Source organism: Alosa alosa, chromosome 4, assembly GCF_017589495.1.
Source record: "Alosa alosa isolate M-15738 ecotype Scorff River chromosome 4, AALO_Geno_1.1, whole genome shotgun sequence".
In the NCBI taxonomy this organism is placed as follows: Eukaryota; Metazoa; Chordata; class Actinopteri; order Clupeiformes; family Clupeidae; genus Alosa; species Alosa alosa.
The window spans coordinates 7534677-7555671 of record NC_063192.1 but is presented as its reverse complement, the minus strand read 5'-3'; the positions used below and the strand labels follow the sequence as shown (position 1 = coordinate 7555671).

Here is a 20995-nt window from a genome sequence, read left to right as displayed (position 1 = left end):
TTACACACTTAGAGAAAACCCAGGCAAGAGATGTAATTACATCTGATAAAAGACACTTTACAGTAAGAGGTGTTATTAATAGTCTAACATAAACCAGGAGGAAACCAAAACCTCACTCCCTTTTCCCCTAATCCCTATAATGCATGGTCAGGGAATGCCTGTGTGTGTTGTCTGTGTGTGTGTGTGTGTGTGTGTGTGTGTGTGTGTGTGTGTGTGTGTGTGTGTGTGTGTGTGTGTGTGTGTGTGACCTTTGTATGTGCATGGCTGTTTGTGGGTGTGGGATGTGTTTACGCATGCATGTTCGGGTGGGTTGAGGGAGAGGTGAGTGGGAAAGTCATTTCCCTCCAAAAACATGATTACTGCAATGGGAGCCTATTCCCCTCCTTTACTTACAAACGTACACACACACACACACACACACACACACACACACACACACACACACACACACACACACACACACACAGAGAGAACACATAAACAAACACACACACAAACACACATACACATGCAATCACTCACACATAAGAGAGAGAGAGTGAGAGAGAGAGAGTAAAACAGACTACTGACATACACTACTACTGAACACAGACTACTGAAATATATCATTCTATGAACACACTACATAGGTAACCATAAATATCCTCATTTATGTGCATACACACACAGATGCGTTCCAAACACAAGTTCATCTGTGTGTGGAACGGCTATGAGCTCACAACCACTCATACTCATTTCCTCACCCACAGGATGATTCTAAGGGCCCAGCACTGAGCATATAGAATATATAGTATTATTGGGGGAGCAGAATTATTGTCTGTCACCCACAACATAAACACACACACACACACACACACACACACAAAACATCCTTAGGTATTTCTTCACTGGAAAACCAAGGCACACACAAAACCCAGAGAAAAATATATATATATAATATTTTTGAGAGTGAGAGAGAGAAAGAGAGATGAGAGAGATGAGCCAGCAGTCCTAACAAACAGTGCAGATTCTTGCTTCACACACACACACACACACACACACACACACACACACACACAGACAGATGAGACTTAGCTCAAAACACTCTCCACATGTCAGAATCAGCTAAAAAGCCTTAAAAGCCAGCAGTCCTAACAAACAGTGCAGATCCTCGCCTGTTAGGGAGCTTCCACACACACACACACACACACACACACACACACACACACACACACACACACACAGACAGATGAGACTTAGCTCAAAACACTCTCCACATGTATCATTACACATCACTGTGCACACTATATGCCACGCACACCTACCCACCATCACGTATGTGCGTATATGAGTGTGTTGTGTGCGAGTGTATGTGTGACGTGTGTGTTTTGGCCACCAGCCTTGGTAAACTGTAGTGTGTGTGAGAGTGTGGAGGGGGGCAGGCAGCACTCCTGTCAATTTCTCTGAGAACTCACAGAGGTAACAAAGCCTCCCATTCATTTCTCTGTTACTCCCTTTCTCCCTTCCTCTTCCCTTTGGTCTCTAGAGTTGGAGACACTTCCTTTTCATACGGATATATGCACATACACTATCTTTCTCTCTCCTTCTCCCTCTCTCACTCCCTTTTTTTACTGTGTACTATGGCAAACACCACAGATACACACACACACACACACACACACAAATATATACAGTGCACTTGAACACACATATTCAAGCACGTGCCCCCCACACAAGATGCACTCACACACAAACACACGCACTTACACGCGCACACACACACACTTACACTTACACTTACACACACACACATACACACACACAGGTCTGTGGTCGGGCTACTGTATTTATATTGGGCTTGTTTAGAGAGAGTGGTCTGTGGTGGTCACATGATGCCGCGAGGCCCCACCCTGAGCTAGGTTATTTCTGGAGGTCCTAAGGGTTCAGCTCCTGGACGCAGGTCTCGGCTGTTTTTATAACAAACCTCGGCCAGTTTGCTTTCCCCTGCTAGCCACTCCGAGGGAGGTGTGGGGTGGGGGATCAGATGCGGAGGCTGACTCTGAGGTCATTATTTTTGGTGATTAAACTACCAAAAATGCCTTCGTCCCGTTTTTTGATCATGGAGTGTATCTTTCCGAGTGAGCGGACCATTACAGCAATTACTGTCCCCCTGCATCTGACGGCAGGGGTGCGAGGTGGGGGTCGGAGGGTATGTGTGGGAGTGTGAGTGTGTGTGTGAGGGGTGCAGACAGGACAGGAAGCTGCTCCAGTGACCATGGCGACAGGCCTAAGTCTTCCAGACGACGCGGTGGATGTGTTAGTCTTGCTTGGCTGAGAGAGTGCGGTGGGGAGGGTGGTGGTGGGGAGGGTGGTGGTGGGGAGGGTGGTGGTGGGGAGGGTGGGCGCAGGACAGCCTGGCACCTGTGGCTTACCTCCCTTAAGACCCCAGCGGCCATGCAGACAGAGTGGACACTAAGGGAAAAAAGAGGTATTTGTCTGGAGAATGGCCTCCTGTTACGCAGTAGATGGAGCCACTCGACAGTAATGGCTGTTGAGCTTCCTTTTGGCAGGCTTCTTCAGGACAGGACGGATAGACAGGGTGTGTGAGTGCGTGTGTGTGGAGGTGGGGGTGAGACCTCTGTGTGTATGCACTAGAGACAGGGTTAGAGGAAAAGTGAGGGACAGAGAGACAAAGATAAAGGAGGACACACAGGAAAACAAAAAACAAAAACAGCGAATGAATGAAATGAAGTACGAAGTAAGAAAGAGAGAAAGAGAGAGAGAGAGGGAAAGAGAGATAAAGAGAGAGAGAGCGAGGGAGACATAGAAAGGGAGAAAGAGAGAGAGAGAAAAAAACAATCCCTGAAAGTATAGAGAAGCAGGAAATGGAGTGAGGGTGAGTGGAGATGAGACTCACATGCTGAAGTTGGAGATGAAGGCTGCGGAGGGCAGGTCCACCTCGAAGGCCGCCTCTTTAATGGTGGACAGCTGGTTCCACACACTGCTGTGGACCGTGGTGTGGGCATAGCGAGACACCACCACACACTGCACATGGTACTCTGTTATCTTCAGCTGGAACACACACACACACGCACACACACAAACACACACACAAAGACACACACACACACACACACACACACACACACACACACACACACACACACACACAAAACACACACACACACATACACACAGACACAACACACACACACACACACACACAAACACACACACACACACATACACACACACACACACACACACACACACACATACACACATATGAATACCCATACAAATGAACACACTCACAGAGTGCTCATGAGTGCCCACAACTGAACTCTCACACACAGACACAAACACAGATAAAGGCATCACTGGATAGCATACAGTATAAAAAGAGGTTTCAAGAACTTCAGTCAATAAAGCAATAAGATTCAATCAGATTTTGGAGCAATACGATTCAACAAAACTTTAGTTTGGACAGAGGTGAAATTTTAGTTTCGGTTAAATTTTGATTCAAAATTTAATTTGATCCCATGTAGAGTTTTTGTCTTTTCCTCCATAGCAAGGAGCAGCAGGAGGGGTAGCCCGCGCTCCTGTCCAGAGAGGAGAGAGGTGGCTGAGCCGTCACTTTTATAAATGGTCTGTGGTCAGTCTTTTACACTCGGCCATGTATAAATATCTCAGTCCCTGGAAAGAGGGCCTCAGGCAGACGGCTGGAGCTGAGGCTGCATCACTGGTGCCTCCGAGGCACTCCACATCCCATTCACACACACACACACACACACACACACACACACACACACACACACACACACAGAGATTTATGGGCATAAGAATGCACACACATACAGAGAGAGAGAGAGAGAGAGAGAGAGACAGACAGAGAGAGAGAGAGAGAAGCACATTCATCCACACACCCACACACTGGAAGGAAACACAGTGTTCTTTTCAAGACTAAAATCAGAGTGGTTACAGAAAAAAACAAGGAACTAACTTGTGTCCTAATTGAATTACATGATATCATCATGGAAACTGATGTGTGACTCACCACTGACTTCATCACTTTGCTCTGACGTTTCTCGCGCTGCAAAACAGGACAAGCAGTGAGCATGCAGATTCAACTTTTCTGACAAAGCACACTCAAACACATGTACACACATGTACGGTTCACACACACACACACACACACACACACACACACACACACACACACACACACACATACACATTAATCACAAACACACAGATACATGCATAAACACACATTTAGACACATGTGCTACAGCTCAAAATGAAAACGTATTTATCTTACTGTAAACCTGAGTCATTCTCTATCTGATGCAAGACTATACATGGCAATCATTCTGCCATTTTCACCTTGATCATCTTTGCACATACACACCTTCCCACACCTTCCTCTACATGTAGCCTATAGTCTAAAACTACCTCCCAAAGCCCTGGCTTTCACCCTACCTGAGTTAACAATTGATTTGTGTTTCTAAAATTGGCCATGGAAGTTGAAAACTGATTAAGACAATGAGTATCAGAACCACTGTTTTTGAAGTTAGACGTGGGTGTGTGTGTGGGTTGGGGGCGGGGTGATGAGGTAACGTTAGATGAAACAACCTGAATCAAAGCCTTTCATGAACGTCAGTGCTGCTACTGGACTAAATGCCTTCCCTGTCTATCCAGCGCTGGCATAGGATCACGTGGTCACTGGACGCACAAACCGGAGCTGTGTCTATACATTACACATATCCTGCTGCCCTGGAAATATTACACAAACAGCTAAGGGGGGAATCGCAGCAATGTGAGTATTTTTGCCCTTGGCTTTGCAGTTGGCGCGTGTTTTTGGAAATAAAGTCTCTCTGACATTTGCCCCAAATCAGCGGGATAATTATGGGAATGGCACACCTGCGCGCTCTCGCTTGACGAACACTACGCTTGAGTACCCGAGCACAATGTGACCTCTTACATGTGTGCAAGCTAAACAAAAAAGTTAACTTACTCTAAACTCACGCATGACACACAACAGACACACTCTGCAAAAAACAAGACCACGACATCAGAACCTTGCTAAAATGTATTACTTGGCCTAAATGGTGCATTGAGAGAGCTATTTTATTTTTTTTCCAGGTCGTTTTCAACTACGCACATTATTGTGAACAGACACGCATGCCATGGAAAATCGTTCCATTCATCAAGGCTTAAATCAACACTCCCGGGGCTGCCTGCTGTGCCATTCAAGCGCCCCCGACTTTACAAAGAAAAGCATTCTGTAGGCACGAACCCCGAGTAAAATAAAATAAAATGTACAATTAAATCTAAGTAAAAGAAGTAAGACATAATGGTGTAAAATAAAAAATGAGTGAAATTAATAAATATAAATTGATAAATGACCATGACACGTCAGAAGACCTTAATGAATGATGTAAGCTCACCTGGACAGGATTTTCGCCATTCCGAGAAATCCCTCCAGGAACAGTTATGAGGAGGAGAACCAGCACGCTAAAGCATTTAAAAGGCATTTTCCAGGTGTAATGATGAATATTCTGCTCAGGAATGACTTGGAGTTCCGTTATCTCCTGGCTTGGCAAGTTCCCCAGGCTCCAGCCTCACGGAGTGTACGTAAAACTACCGTTAGGTGCCAACCTCACATTTTAAGTGACAAAAGTTATATTCACGAGGGATAGTGTTGCCCCTCCTTCCTTTGAAGTGCAGAAATCGACAGGAATTCGCAAGAGCGCACAAACATGAAAAACCAAAGACGTCCAACGGCGCACGCAATAGCCTATAAAACGACAATCAGATAACGATGAAATAGCATTGCACAGTGCGGAGCGCGCAGAGGGCTGGGCTTGTGTGGATTTAATGCTGTTCGTTTTGCATGTGTGTATCCTGGAAACTTCCCGAAGTCACTCTTTCGATTTTTTTTTTTGGTCGAGGAACTACTTGCGTTTAGCCAACCCTGCTAAAGTGCAGCTATAACGCACTAAGACTAAAGTAACAAAAGTTACCCGAGATGAACTTGAAGCGTGGATCACCAACAGACAACATTTAACTATGGAGAAAATACATGTCAGGTGTAATCTGTTCAACCCACTCATACAGTAGTCCAAGGCTCTGTTATTACAAACATTTTATGTCATCAGAAGTCACATACAGTATTCTAAGTGAGCTCTGTGGGGTCGAAGAAATATAATAGTTATCTAGCTGAGCTAGCAGGACATCTGAACATTGTCACAGCATTCTAATTTGATACATGATGGAAAAAAAAACTTTTCAGTAAATCCAACCAAGCAGTGACTGGTGCCATCTGTACTAGTAGCAGATTATATCTTAACTGTCCCCCAGTTGTCCTAATGTGTGGATGTAAGACATCAACAGTATAAATGCACATGCCAATCCTATCTCCAGTTTCTAAATAGCTTTGTCTGAAGTCATGTACTCACTGTCATGGATGATATTTAATGCCCCACTGCTAGACTTTGTACAGTTGGAGAGTTTTTGCGCGTTTGACATTGTAGATCACACATAGCCACCCTTGTTAGCATCTGTCATCTCTTCATAATGCATGACTCACCTACAGTTATATAGTCATGTCTACAGTCATGACAGTCAGTTGACCATACACAGTCCGTTCTGTTGAAAGGTTGTTCGAGAGGAGAGAGTGTAAACAGGCTAATTGCTTGTTTAGCTGCTGTCCATGGTGCTGATGATCAAGGTGTTGCTGTGCCGGAGAAATTATTAGACCCCTCAAAGATAGTCCAAGTTGTTTTACTATTCATTTCATATTGTTTGATCAAACTGGTCTTTGTACAATTTCATAGTCAAATGATACAAAGGCGAACACAGAGACAGATTTATCTTGGCCGATGGACAGAGATATTCTCCCCAGTTGTGTGTGCGTCTGAAAACACTCTGTGTTTGTCTCTGAAGCACTTCATAGATTGTTACTATTGCTCTCTCTTCTCCCAAATCCATGACACCAGGTTGCCAGTGAGTCCAGCGCTGGATAGTCCACTGACACTGCTTGTCTCCGGCGGAGATGGTGGTGATGGTGGTGGAGTGTACTGGCATCTGGTGAGAGTGATAACCTCCTCACAGGTGGTCAGGGACGGTCACCAAGGCCTCATCAGGCGCCCTGTCCACGTCCACGTTCTACAAGATGGAACACAAGAGGCACACAGTCACATCGCAGAAATCAGGACAGAGCAGACCAACACAGATCAAACACTGGACAAATCTCTGAGGAGTGACCAAAACACAGTGCAAAACACAGTGCAAACATTCATGGGTCCAGACCCAAGACCCGATACCAGATACCGGACCTCCCCTCTCACAGGAGATGCCAATGCCACAGCACAGAGATGGTCACAGTATGGAGACAGTTTTAGAGCAAACACCTCTTTTACAAGCAGCACACTGCACACAGTCAGCCCATCCATGTTGGAGCAGGACAGTCTCACTCTCCGAACAGTTATCACGTCAGAGCAAACACAGTTTCAAAGCGCGTGGCCAACAGAAACAGAGGGCCTGCTGCAGTAGTCAGCTCACCGCAGGCCTTTCTCGATGTGTGTTGACCGCCTCCACATTCAGGAAGAACGACTCCACCTGGCATCCTTTATTGAGGGACAAGCACAGTCAAATGTTTTTCTGCGTACCACATGAACTATTTTGTCTGTTCATGATTACTATGAGCTCTTTCTGGTATGCTGATATGAGTCAATAGCATTTATATATACTATGGCAAACATATGTATGGATCTGTTGTACACATCAGCAGTATGTGTTTGTATGCACACCGTGTGTATATGAATTTGTGAGGTTCAATTTGACAGACCATAGGCCACTGGTGTGAGCTTCAGCACTGTGTGCAGCGGACATTTTAGGTAGGGCAGTTCACCTGGAGAAGGAGATGAAATATATGTGTCAAGCAAGCCTGTTGAGGTGAAAGAGTTATTGCAAGGCAAAAAAGAAATATGATATGAAATATGATATGAAAAAAGCCTTTAATTAAACATGGCAACTGGTTTTACAGTTTTTCTCGAATCATCCTTGACATTTGCAAAACAGTAAGTGCATTTCTCAAAACAATTTGAACAAATAGCAAAACACCATGGATTACCGGCAAAAGCCACTTTCTTGCTCAAAATCCTTAGTTCATCTCTCAAAAGTAAATATCTGTGTCAATGAACATGTCAGTGCCATCAGAATGACAAGTCCTTGTGTAATTGTGTACGGATAAGACAGGCAAATTGCTTAGTCATGGTGTCAATATAACAGTGTACTCTGGAGGGATGTTCTGATGTAAACTATGGCTAAAGTTTTGATGACAATTACTGTATTGTAAATGGTAGGTTACAACGATTCACATTTTTTTCACGCTTTTACGGTTTGTATTGTCATTTGTTGACAGACCATGTCATTGCAATACAGAAAGGAAAAGACAGCACTGCATAGCAAAAAGAAAAAAAAACAGAAAACAAAAGTGAACAAATGTGAACATTGGACAATCTCCTTAGGGAAAACTGTACATGCAGAGCTGTAGGAATTACAGTGCAGTCTCCCTACACCTGACATTCCTATCTGTTGGGCCACACATTCTCATCCACATCACAATGAATATCATCTTGCTTGACATATTATGACAACTTGTTCAACCATTTTGCATGTAAAGACTTATGCTATGAACTAATGCCTAAATGTTGTGGGGAGTGAGACTATTCAACAGAGCCCCATTATAATACATTTTGATCAACATGACATAAGCAAATGATAAAGTAGGAAACAGCAGAGAATTGTACATAATCATCAAAGAGAAACTGCTTTTTTGATGTTTAATGACACAATGATGTGAAGATTGAACAGGTAGTTTTGAGAATTTCAATTCTGATCTGAGAAATATACTGTACCAAAGCGACTGAGAAAAACTAAACACTTTTGTTATTGCAAGGTATTTGGAAGTCCATATTCACAGATGAAGCTGACTTGTCAGGTAACTATAAGCTATTGTGGAGTTTGTGTGTGTGCGGTGTAGGCTTGGACTAAGGTGTTAGTGCAGGTGCAGGTGTTAAGGTGTTAGTGCAGCTCACCAGCATTCTTATCCAGGAAGTAAGCGAGCAGGCATCTCATGACGGCCTGATGGCAGATCACCAGTACATTCTCCTGGCGTTCCAGCTCCATGATCACAGGCTCCAGCCGATGCACCAGGTCCTCATAGGACTGAGAGACAGAGAGGTTGACAGTGGGTCACAGCAGAGACAGAGAGAGGAGAGGAGAAGAGGGTATGAAGATGAGAGGATGGGAAGTAGAGAAGAGAGGAGAGGAGAGGGGTTGAAGATGAGAGGATGGGGAGTGGAGAAGAGAGGAGGGACAGGTGGACGGAAGTCACCTCTCCTTTGGGGTAGCGGTAGCGGTACTTGTCCTGGTCTCTCATGGCAAACTCCTCCGGATGAGTGTCTTGAATCTCCTCATAGGTCATCTCTTCACACACACCCTGAGACAGATAAGGTACAGTGTGGTCACCTCTGCGCATGCACGCGCACACACACACACACACACACACGGCACACACGCACACACGCACGGACACGCACACACACACGCACACGCACAGATTAAACAAATATCACAATGTTCTTCATGTAGCAATATTCATGGAGCTTACTGCATCGATTTCATTGAGGGCCTTCCACTGTTCGTAAGGGACACCCAAAGCCTCAGCTGTCTGGATGGTCCTCCTCATGTGGCTGGTCCATACCTTCAGATCCTTAATGGTCTGATCCTTCATGAACCTCCCCAAGACACGTGCATACTGCAGCCAGGCAGAGATTGACAGAGTTTCATAGAGTGACTGTAAGGTGTTATGCTCACACATGGACCTCCCTTCAGTCTGCCCACAAATATCTATCCTCAGAGTGGTTACACTAGCATAATGCTTCTGCCCTGATGTGGTGCTCTGTCTCTAGGGCAATTAATTAAAAGTCAAATTTAAATTTAAATTATGAAAACAAAATAATTGAGATACAATGATTATTTTGCAACAATACTCTTACAGAGTTATATATATTTGTCTAAAGATTACGAAAAAGGCAAATATCTCCATTATCATTACAAAATAATAGTGATTATGATTTTTGCCCTAATCGAGCAGTCCTATCTGATCCTGCTTGGGGCAATGAGTGCAGAGGGCCCCGCACCTCTTGACCCCTGGGTGCCAGCTTGGAGTCGCCCCCGATCCGCCCTGTCAGGTTGAGCTCGCTCTCGCCATGGCGGCTCAGGTAGATGGAGCGTGGTGTGACGTGGATGTTCATCAGGTAGTAGACGATCCGGCTCTGGATGTGGTCCTGCACCCGGTTCACCAGGTACCGAGAGCCCACGTTAAAGATCTTAATGTAGGAGAGGTTCCTTCAGTGGAGGGCGAGAGATACAGAGAGATCCATGGATCCACAGGTGTTTCTGTACTCTTATACGCAACTGTGAGGGGCATGCCACTGAATGCTCATTTGACTCAGAAATTTTTGTATGATACTGTCACCAATCAATCAATCAATGAACCAATTAATCAATTTACTTACCTACCCACCCACTTGAGAAACAGACACCTACAGTATGAGGTTACTTGATTAAGACATACCTCACACACACACACACACACACACACACACTCACACACACACACACACACCTAAACACATCTGCGCTGTGTATGGACATACTTGTCCTTGACGTCATCGATTGGCACATAACTCTGGTTGTAGCACTCGATGCGCTTATGGAAGTCCTCCATAACCTCCTCCTTATCAGCATTCACATAGTCAGGGCTGCTCACCTTCACTTGCTGTGGGGTCAACACGTCAGGGCCAATGTCTTTACAGTCCATTTAGATTAAAAACCAGCAACTACTGCCAATATTCCCCAGCCTCTCCCATAGCCTTAATACAGCATAGAAGACATAAAGTACTGTATGTATTTAGTGCTGGAGTCCCATCTAGTCATAGTCTTACCATGATGTTTTCCTCTACGATATTAAGATCATCACAAATGGACTCCACAAAAAACACCTGTGAAACACAGACATGCATACAGGCTTAGATTATGTAATGCTATAAAAATATCAGATTCAGGAATTGTTTTAATTAGGGACCTGCCTTGTAGCCCTTCTCCTTGGCAAAACTAAGAATGATAGCTCTTCTCTCACGTGTCGTGTTTGTGGCATCAAACACCTGTGGAGTAGACAGGAACCACTCAGTTATTTATTTTCCTCTGACTGGATTGATCAAATATGCTTTTGAAACAGTGTGTATTTCAGTTTCAGGGAGTGATGCGATTTGTTTATAACTCAGATCAAATGTATCACATTGTCACAACTATCAAGAGAAGTCTGGCCCACATAACATGTAGACATGGATAGGCATGGCATGGTTAAACTGAGAAATGCCAAAATTTGCAACCAATGTTTCAACATTCTTACATTCTTTTGCATGTGTCCTGTCAGTGTGTGTGTCTGTCTGTGTGTGTGTGTGTGTGTGTGTGTGTGTGTGTGTGTGTGTGTGTGTGTGTGTGTGTGTGTGTGTGTGTGTGTGTGTGACACGGAACACATATTGGGGGACATTTGTCCTCTTACTCACGGCTACTTGCCCCTGCTCCTTGGAGAAGTAACTAGCAATATCCTTCAAGGCATGGGAAGCACATTCCCTAAAACCCAACAGATAACTGCATTAAATACGGTTCTACTGACTTCATATTGTGACATTCAGATTTGCTAACTACTATATACCTGCGTATCTTCATGGCCTCTTCATTGTCCGGCAGGAAGAACTCATAGTTTTTGTACTGCACCGCCTCCCTACGGTAGTGACCAAGGTTGAACACTGCAAAGAGGGAGAGTACATTAACTATAACTAGCTGCCACAAATGTGTTTCTGCTGTTTTAAAAATCGATTAGTTAATACACAATGCTGCAGTATTGGGGAAATATACCGGTATTTAGATTTATATCAATATTTACTGAATCCATACAGCATCCCAAAACCAACAGTAAGGAGTTGACTTGCAAACAGCAAGTCACAAAACTACATAGTCAACACCCTGCCTGGATGGTGGCAACACAGGTGTGTTTACATTCACATGGGCAAAAATACATCAAAATGTAGTGTAAATTAAGTGTATATATAGTATATGTAGTGTATCAAAATAAACTACAAAACAAACGCCACACCATACTGTATATCAAAATAAAATGCTGTAATAAAATGCTACTACATTGCACATATCCGTACATATTGTTCATACATTGTTCATATTATATAGCCATATTTATTCTGCTCTTATAAGGTAACTGCTAATACACTGCACATATTTATAGTTAATTTATACTACTCTAGATGCTAAGGGGCATACATATTAATTGTTTGTTGTGTTGCTTTAGGTTTTTAATTGTGTGTTTAAGTGTTCCAATTGTATGATTAAAGTTCTTAAGAAGTTTGAGGTTGGTGGGAGAGGGAGTGTGTGTCCTTTTAGGCAAGTCCCTCCACTCGGTGGCCATATTGCAACGCTTTTTGGGCACTCATCGGGCATCCTATTCGGCAGAAATGTGCGTGCGCAAAGCTTCACGACACCAACCTTGCTCCAGCAGCGAGTTCACAACACATGATTGGCACGATGTCTTCACAACAACACACCATATGATCGGCTCAATGTATTCACATCACACCACATGATTGGCACATGTCGACGTTTTGCCGAGGAAGGGGTGGAATATGTGTAGACAACGGCCATATTGGCGTTACAAACTAACCCCATGCATTTCTATGGAGGATTGTTTGAGTGCTGTGTCTCCTCATTAGAAAGTCTCTGACATTACTCATCTTGCACTGGATCATCTTCCTGAATCTCAATATTCTGATCACAATATGTCTGAGCAAATTACTAAGTCAGCACCAGTCAGAGACTACATTCATTGTTTTGCACTTTTACAATGTCATCACGTAACCAAAAGTATTGGTTTTACCAAAAATATTTGGCAGTATTTTTAAACTATAAAAATACACACACCTGTACTGTATTTTGATACAAAATACAAAGCCATTTTCTTCAACCCAATACATTTCAAATTACAAAATACTATGTTGTATTTGAAATACCTATTTCGTATTTCAACACAATTGAAATACATATTTCAAATACATGTATCATAAATATTGTCCACCCCTGCACATGACCATATGCCATTACATGAATTTAGGATGTTATAAACTCTAATCACATGCCTATTCACTGAAAGACTAAGGCTCTTTGTTACACATTGTTGGCACACCTATCCCATGGTGGTAACATCTTTATTTCTTTAAAAGGGAATTTCTTTATTTTTTTAAAGGCACACTATGCAATATTTTCACCTTCATATAACCTTTACAAAGCCAATTCGATGGTAAACGAACTTGTAATATAGGCAAATCGTTCACCTAGCATATACAGTATAGACGTAGCAAGTCGCTACCGAGAAAACCAGCAAAGCAACTTCAAGAACGGCGGCCTGACGAATCTTGTGAGAATCGTGAAACATTACCTTGTCAGTAGATATAGCTCTTAATTTTTGCCTGTTGTTAATCCTTTACCTACACAACAAAAGCATTTTTATTGTGTACATGGGGGACAAGTCACAAGAAGTTTGCTATTTATAACAGTAGAGTAAAATATAAATACTGTATATTGCGACTCTAGAGGGAGCTCTACAGTAGGCCTAGCCAAAAATACCTAAACCTGCATAGTGTACCTTTAAAAGGGAATTGTGGGCCTTATAAACACATATGTATATATGGGAAACTATACAACTGTCATACAACTAAGGTCACAGTCGTCTCTAGGCTACTACACACCTGAAGTGACCAGTTCCTCTCTCACCTGAGGTTGTAACACCGATCCAGTTGAGGTAGCGTGTGAGTTTCTTGGAGATGTAGGTCTTCCCTCTGGCAGGCAGTCCCACCATCACAATAACAGTGGGAGAGTTGGTGAACTGGGGCCGAGAGGCTGCAAATAAAGGATAGTGTGTTTTACTCCACCAAGTATGCACAGGTTTGCCCAGAAATAATGGACTCCTGCTGTTACTGATCAGACAGAATAAATCACTTCTTAGATAACATAATATATTATATGGAAAAAGATCATGACATGAAGTGGATACCATGCTGTGACATGGAATCTGCGACAAGCCTCACAGATTAACCTATATCTGTCAAGCAAAACTTAACTGAGATAATGGCAGGTTATTTGTGGCGACCTGCCGAGAGAGATGGCAGGTATGTGATAACGAGTTAGTGTCACGATAGAGGTCTGAACATAATCTCTTGTCCCATTTCTGTATTCAGGAATGACAGTCAGGAATGAACACACACACACACACACACACACACACACACACACACACACACACACACACACACACACACACACACACACACACACACACTCACTTACACATTCAGACACACACTTACACACTGACCATTCATTGTAACTACAGCAACAGACAGCAACTGATTATAACAGTACCCTCAGCCATCCAATCAAAGCCAACAACACACAAATCCACAAGCTCTGCCCGTGTCTCTTTTAACAAAGAATAATAATGAGCCACATGACCTGCTGTTACACTTTTTTGTTTTTATCTATGCATGAGAGCACACACGCACACACACACACACACACACACACACACACACACACACACACACACACACACACACACACACACACACACACGCACAAACACACCGGTGCCATTAAGAGAAGAAACAAGCCAGGAGAAAGTGATAGGTGAAGGCCAGGAGAAAGCAGCAGGAACACAGAGAGAGATATGAGATTGTGAGCGAGAGGAGGAGATGAATGAGAGAGAGTGAGGTATAGTAGGAGTCCTTACTCACAGCCCCTTCGCTTGGTCAGTCTGCTATTGGGCTCAGGGAGCCATATCTTCAGCAGCGGCACCTTAGTCAGCTCACTATGGACAGAGGCCATGCTGACGTGAGGCCCTGCACAGCTGAGTGAACCCGTATTTGTAGACACACACACATACACACGCACGAACAGACACAGACACAGACACAAACACACACACACACACAGTCCACAAGGAAGGACTGCCAAATCTTCTCAGGTCACCTGACTGTTGCTAAGGAGCAGGATGCTTTGGGGGAGGTGCAATTTGGCACGACAGTGTTTGAGTTGAATTGACTTGCACACACAGACACACATGCACAGACACACACACACACACACACACACACACACACACACACACACACACACACACACACACACACACACACACACACACACACACACTCATCCAAACACAGTGAATAGGTCTTTCATTGTCCAGGCAACTGGGGCTTGCCTACAAGATGAATAACTGTCCAGTAATTAACAATAACTCTCGAAGAATGATCAAACGTGCCAGTGTTTCAGCTGAACATGTCCTTCAGTCTGTGCCACCTGAATTGGAGAGACATCCCGGCTACCCAGACAGAAGAAAGGTGAAAATTCGGTATCCCTTCTTCCCCTCAGAGCGATCTCGGCAGAAGTCCAGGGAGCGTTTAGACAGAGCTCTCTCTTTAATCCTCTGGAATCCGTGATCCACTGTCCCGGAGTTTAAGACTCAGAGTTCATATTCTAATCTGATCATCCAGTTATGGAGTTAGACACTGAGAAACCACAATGATTATTAACATTTTGATTATTCAAAATGTACAGTTACATTATTGCTGAAATGTGTGCATGTGTGTGCGCGCATGTGTGTGTGTGTGTGTGTGTTGTTAGTTCTGTTGTTGTTGCCCTTTTACTGTAACCTTTTTAAGGCATTGAAATGACCTGCCTGCCCTTACCACTCATGCCCCCATAATAGAACTAATGGGGATCTGTCCAGTTTCTTGAAGAGGTGTCTGGATTTATCCATTTCATTTGTATGTCTTAATCCCTTTTTGTATTTTTATCAGGTAGGGAATTGTTCATCATGTTGATATAATTCATGCAGTCATCAAACAGACCCAAAGTTTGAAAACATCTACAATGTGTAAGAGGTGCCTTTTAAATGTACTATATACCGAAATAAGGACATAGAAGAAATAAACCCACATCAGAAACTGCGATGCAAAGCGCAAACCATGCTGTCATCATGGTGTCCATCAGCAGACATGGGGGTAGATGCCTCTTGTGAGTAAAGAGTGCAGGGGTGTCCTGTTTGTAGATGTATATAGACTATACTACATTATTTTAGCCATTGGGTAATGTTCGTCATTATTTTGTGTTGGATAATGTTTGGCATTTTTTTGTCATTATTTCAAAAATTGAACATGTTTGCATAAAACAAATCTCTTCCATGGTGATTAGAGTATTAAGTATTCAATGATGTGTGATTAATCTGTGATCAACTATGATCACTAATGACATTACATTATTCCTTTACAACCCTTTACTGTATATATAATGTAAGATACAATATATGATGCACATCAAACGGTTTGCCGCATCACCAACTGTGGACCACAAATGTCTGATCGGTTAAATATCCAGATTATCTACAGGCACATATTCAGAATGGCCATGGCCTTATTTAGATATGAGGTCACTTAAATGTCATTCATATGGAATGTTTATGTTCATGGCATGGTTGCGTAAACGTTGTGTAAGGGTTAAGGACAGGGAGTATTCTTGGCTCATCGGAACGCCTTTCTCTGCAGAAGCACTTTTGCAATACCCTAAAGCTTACAGAGATCTGATGCAACTGCCATGGTATGTGCGCAAACTATAGAAGAGCAAACTAAAAGAGCAAATTATAGGGGCAGTATTTAAACACTCTTCCTGGACACATGTGGGGCAGCTCTAATGTCGTAAGGGGGTTTTCTAAGATGAAAATATTGGTACTGGCACATACAGCTCTGGAAAAAATGAAGGGACCACTGCACATTTTTTCTGATGTCCTGCTATGGTTGCTGAGTGACATTTGAATGAGTTCACGGTCATATTAAAATGTGCACTGGTCACTTCATTTTGAATATAACTGTTAACTCGTGTGTTTGTGTGTGTGTGTGTGACTGCACAGGTTGTGTGGTGTGTTAGTGTGTGTGTGTGTGTGTGTGTGTGTGTGTGTGTGTGAGTGAGTGTGTGTGCTGGAGTGCATTGGGGGGTATGTACAGTCCTCCAGATAGGATGTCCCAAGAGGAATTCACCCCGACCCAGCTAAAGATCAGAGTGTGCGGAGTGTACAGCTTCCGAGGTCTGTTGACTCGCTCTCTCTCTCTCTTTCTCTCTCTTTCTTTCTTTCTCTCTCTCTCTCTCTCTCTTCCTCTCCTCCTCTACAGTATATTAAAGACAGAACAGACCATATAGGTGAAGCTTACAGTTCTGTTCTTTTGGTGCTCACAGTGGGAATGCCCAGTCAATAGCCAAGCAAGAGTGCTTGACAACAGTATCACAGAAGGTGAAGGCAAACAGCTGGTCAGCCATGTTCCTCTCATTCATAAACAAAAGGCTGACATAGCTGCCTGCCTGCCACCACTATACACACCGCAGTTGTGTTTTTAGTAATGGCTCAAAATAGAAGGACAATACAGGCTCCATAAGTTCAGAGAGAAGAGCGACTTTGTAACCTGGACCAGACCCGGCGGCAGACACAAATTCACGGACGGGCATTACACCGTTCCAGGGGGGCACGATAACTTAAATTGATCACGGTAGTTTAAGCTGACACTTGACAAAACATTCTAATATGAAAATGTTGTAAAATGGTGCAGCTTCCGTGCGCAGGGATGGAGAGAGAGAAAGCGAGAGGGGATATCTGTTAGAGAACTGAGACGCGTGTGGAAAAAGTGCAAAAATAAATCCGCAGATAAAACCAAAATCCTCGTTCATTTGCTAACAACTTTCAGATAAAGTTAGGAAGTTAGCCCCGAAGTTACGGATAACTTCGGCGCTGAAGCGGTAACAAGCTCCCTATGTTCTCCAACTAGGCCAGAATAAAAAACACAGTAAAGGTTAACGCTATCAAACAAACCCAGAAACTACTAGGCCTACTTCTTCTAACTACGATAGGAGACATAGCCTACCTGCGAGCGATGCCATATTTGTCATCGGATGACGGGTAGTGCAGAAGTGAAGTAGACTGCGCCACTAAAACCTCCTCTCCATTTATGTGATAGCTGGGCTTACCTAATGTTCCTGATTGATTAGCTACGGAATAAAACAGAAGTTTTGTTTGCTACTTGCTATATTGACAAACTTAGCCTATAATATAGGCTAGGCTACATTTAATTAGGGCTCAAAATCAATCCATGGGATTGGGGAAGTGGGTTTGGTTGGTGCAGCCAAGCTCGTCCAGGGCCATGACGCCGGGACTGACCTGGACCCCTAGAGACTAAATTGTGTGTTCTGGAGCCCTGTTGGGTGTCGTGCAGCTTTTCCATGCTGTCACCATGTCAACAAGAACAAGCATGCCCAGTCAGTCAGTCAGTCAGCTAGGTCACACAGCAAGTCCAAAGACACTGTTCACTGCTGACCGCAAATAGTCAGCACTTCAGAGCATGTGCGTCCACCACGGTCTGCACAAAGCATGAAGAGCATTCTCTTCAGCGCTGCCTTTCCCACTCACCTGCACTGTCGCAGCGCACACGCCGGCGGAACTCTTGAGGTAAATCCATGCTGCTTGCTCACTCTCAGTCTCTCCTTCTGTCTCTATAGCCTCTCAGTGTGTCTGCTGAGTGTTCAATGACTGAGCACCTACTGAAGTCTACCGGCCACGTGTGTGGGGGGTTTGTGTGTGTGTGTGTGTGTGTGTGTGTGTGTGCCCGCTTGCTCGTCACCCTTGAATGTAACAAAACGCCTCAGTGCTCCCCGAAGCCCCCCCCTCCACGCCCCACCTCTCCCTCCCCCATGTGTCCCATTCACGCGACACCTGATCCGCCTCGGAGCAGCGCTTGGCCTTTAGTTAGTGCCAGACACAGGGGTCACACCCACACACCCACACATACACGTACACGTAAGGGCCAACACCAGGGCACACACACACACACACACACACACACACACACACACATCCATGCACATAATTAGAAGGGGGGCAAAGGGCATGACCTTTAAACAACCCCAGCTTTTATGCTGTCAAGCACACACACCCACACACACAAACACAAACACACAATCACACAAACAGCTGACAATGTCCCAACTAGTAAACCTGAGTAAGTAGTAGCTCACACTCTGTGCTACTGTGATATGAGAACATTACTTACTTGCTCTAATTTCCAGTGTAGCATGTTATTTGAAACCAAAGCAGACCTAAATTATGTTTCTTAAAATAGTTTCTAAAAAAAGTTTGTGAGGAGCCCCTAGGGATGATTGGCAGACGTCACTCCACTTTCACTAATTCACTTCCACTTTCAAGGAGATTTCAACCTGCCTTACGTCACAAACTCCGGAACAGCAGAGCATCCCACCTCCCCTCCATTCTTCTCCATTTAACCAGTAGCTCTAAGCTAGCATTAGCCCTTAGCCACCGGAGGTGTGAGTGGACATTGCACAGGCAATCTCTGCTATAGGAAGCCCATGATCATGGCAAAAACAAGTCAAAGATGTGTATTATTAGTACTCTAAATCTATCACTCTAATAGTGAAGTAGGTGAAGTAGTGAATCAACAGTGAACGACAGAGTCAATTCAAAGTGTAGCCTACTGAAGAGGGCAAAGAGGACTGAGTTTCATCAGTCCTGAAGACAAGGTGCTGTGAGAACTCTGATAACACTTCCCCCTAACAGGTAAGTTGAATATTTACTCTAAAAATTGCACAGGAGCAGAGACTGGAGAGCCATGATAGCTGTGCTGGCCCTGGGGGAGTTTAGAACATCAGTATTGATTTTCACAGGGAAGAGAGGGGAAATCCATAGAGTCACATGACCAGGAGAATGCCTCAGTTGGGTGTCTGAGTAACTCACAGCTGCTCTGGTGAAAGACAGCCCTCATGTGATGTACATCTGCTGTAAATGCAACATTCTGCCACTCCGGTGTCAAGTCTGAGAGCGGAGTGAAGGGCAACACCATGCAGCCTAATGCAAAGAAAAACATATTTCCCATTAGGACTGGATGTGCACATGTCGGTAGCTGGCAGGTAGAATAGCATATCTGATATGATATGATATGAGAGCTGGTCTAATCAGGTGAAGTTTATTGAAGTTGATGTTTATAGAGACCTGTCAATTGCGTTGGGAAAACACATTACAGTTTTTCTCAGTCTCTTTGGTGCTTTTCTCACATCACTATTAACATTTGCACAGCAGTTAGTGCAATTCTCAAAACAATTAGTGCAAACTGCAAAACATAGTGGATGACCTGCAAAAGCACGTCACTTGCTCAAAATGGATAGTCCATTCCTCAAAAGCAGGTATTCATGTCAATGAAACTGTCAGTGTCATCAAAATTAGAAGTCTTGACACCATCGTTTATGAACAAGATAGTCAAATGGCTTTGTCATGTTTTCATTATGACAGTTCTCTCAGTGTTTTCCAATGCAAAAAAGGTCAGAACTTCGGTGACACTACCTGAACATGCTCAAGACAGCACTATACAGCACTTGCACAGCCATTTAAAAACTACAGTAAAGTTACACATTGCTGTAGTTAGGTGAAGTAAGTGAGTACAAGACACTGAATACGTACATTTTACTGTATGCTCTTTGCAATTCTACAGCATTGTGACAGAATTTGATAACTAGTTCAACAATTTTGTATGTAATGACTCAAGCAATGAAATTAAGACTATTAGTTTTTATTGGGAACGACTATTCAGCATTCATAAGTATAGTTCATTTTGACTGACATGACATTAGCAAATGATAATGTTAAAAAACAGCAGAGAATTGTATGAATGCAACTGATACATGTCCAAAAGTATTTGCAATTTGTTCAGAGGAAGGAGAAATTGCTACTATGATGTGCACAAATGACTAAATGTTGTGGAGG

General features: G+C 43.6%; 2 protein-coding genes across 2 annotated transcripts in view; both read right to left on the bottom strand.

Annotated features, from left to right (window-relative positions):
• The window catches only part of itih6 (inter-alpha-trypsin inhibitor heavy chain family member 6), a 12338-nt gene extending 8150 nt beyond the window's left edge, over nt 1-4188 (bottom strand). The window contains exons 1-2 of the mRNA XM_048241333.1: nt 4037-4188; nt 2897-3051 (exon numbers count right to left, since the gene is read on the bottom strand). Of these exons, the coding sequence (XP_048097290.1) occupies nt 2897-3051; nt 4037-4099 (218 nt within the window). The 5' untranslated portion in view covers nt 4100-4188. The remainder of the gene's footprint in view (nt 1-2896; nt 3052-4036) is intronic.
• Nucleotides 4189-6109: 1921 nt separating this feature from the next.
• pfkfb1 (6-phosphofructo-2-kinase/fructose-2,6-biphosphatase 1) lies at nt 6110-18817 on the bottom strand. The gene is made up of 14 exons (XM_048241335.1): nt 18635-18817; nt 13897-14022; nt 11771-11864; nt 11622-11688; nt 11142-11216; nt 10998-11054; nt 10710-10831; nt 10191-10398; nt 9659-9805; nt 9383-9487; nt 9084-9213; nt 7832-7894; nt 7546-7610; nt 6110-7149 (listed from the first exon to the last, which is right to left on the bottom strand). The coding sequence occupies exons 1-14, from the start codon at nt 18681-18683 to the stop codon at nt 7090-7092; spliced, it is 1368 nt and encodes a 455-aa protein (XP_048097292.1). The 5' UTR covers nt 18684-18817; the 3' UTR covers nt 6110-7089.
• Nucleotides 18818-20995: the final 2178 nt, after the last annotated feature.

What these genes read in the sequence shown, in the direction of transcription:
- pfkfb1 (XM_048241335.1), bottom strand. Translation starts at nt 18,683, where the DNA reads ATGGATTTACCTCAAGAGTTCCGCCGGCGTGTGCGCTGCGACAGTGCA. An exon ending in CCAAGGAGAAGGGCTACAAG is followed by an intron (nt 11,055 to 11,141) that starts GCAGGTCCCTAA and finishes TGTGTTTCACAG; the next exon opens with GTGTTTTTTGTGGAGTCCAT. An exon ending in ATCGATGACGTCAAGGACAA is followed by an intron (nt 10,399 to 10,709) that starts GTATGTCCATAC and finishes CCTCCACTGAAG; the next exon opens with GAACCTCTCCTACATTAAGA.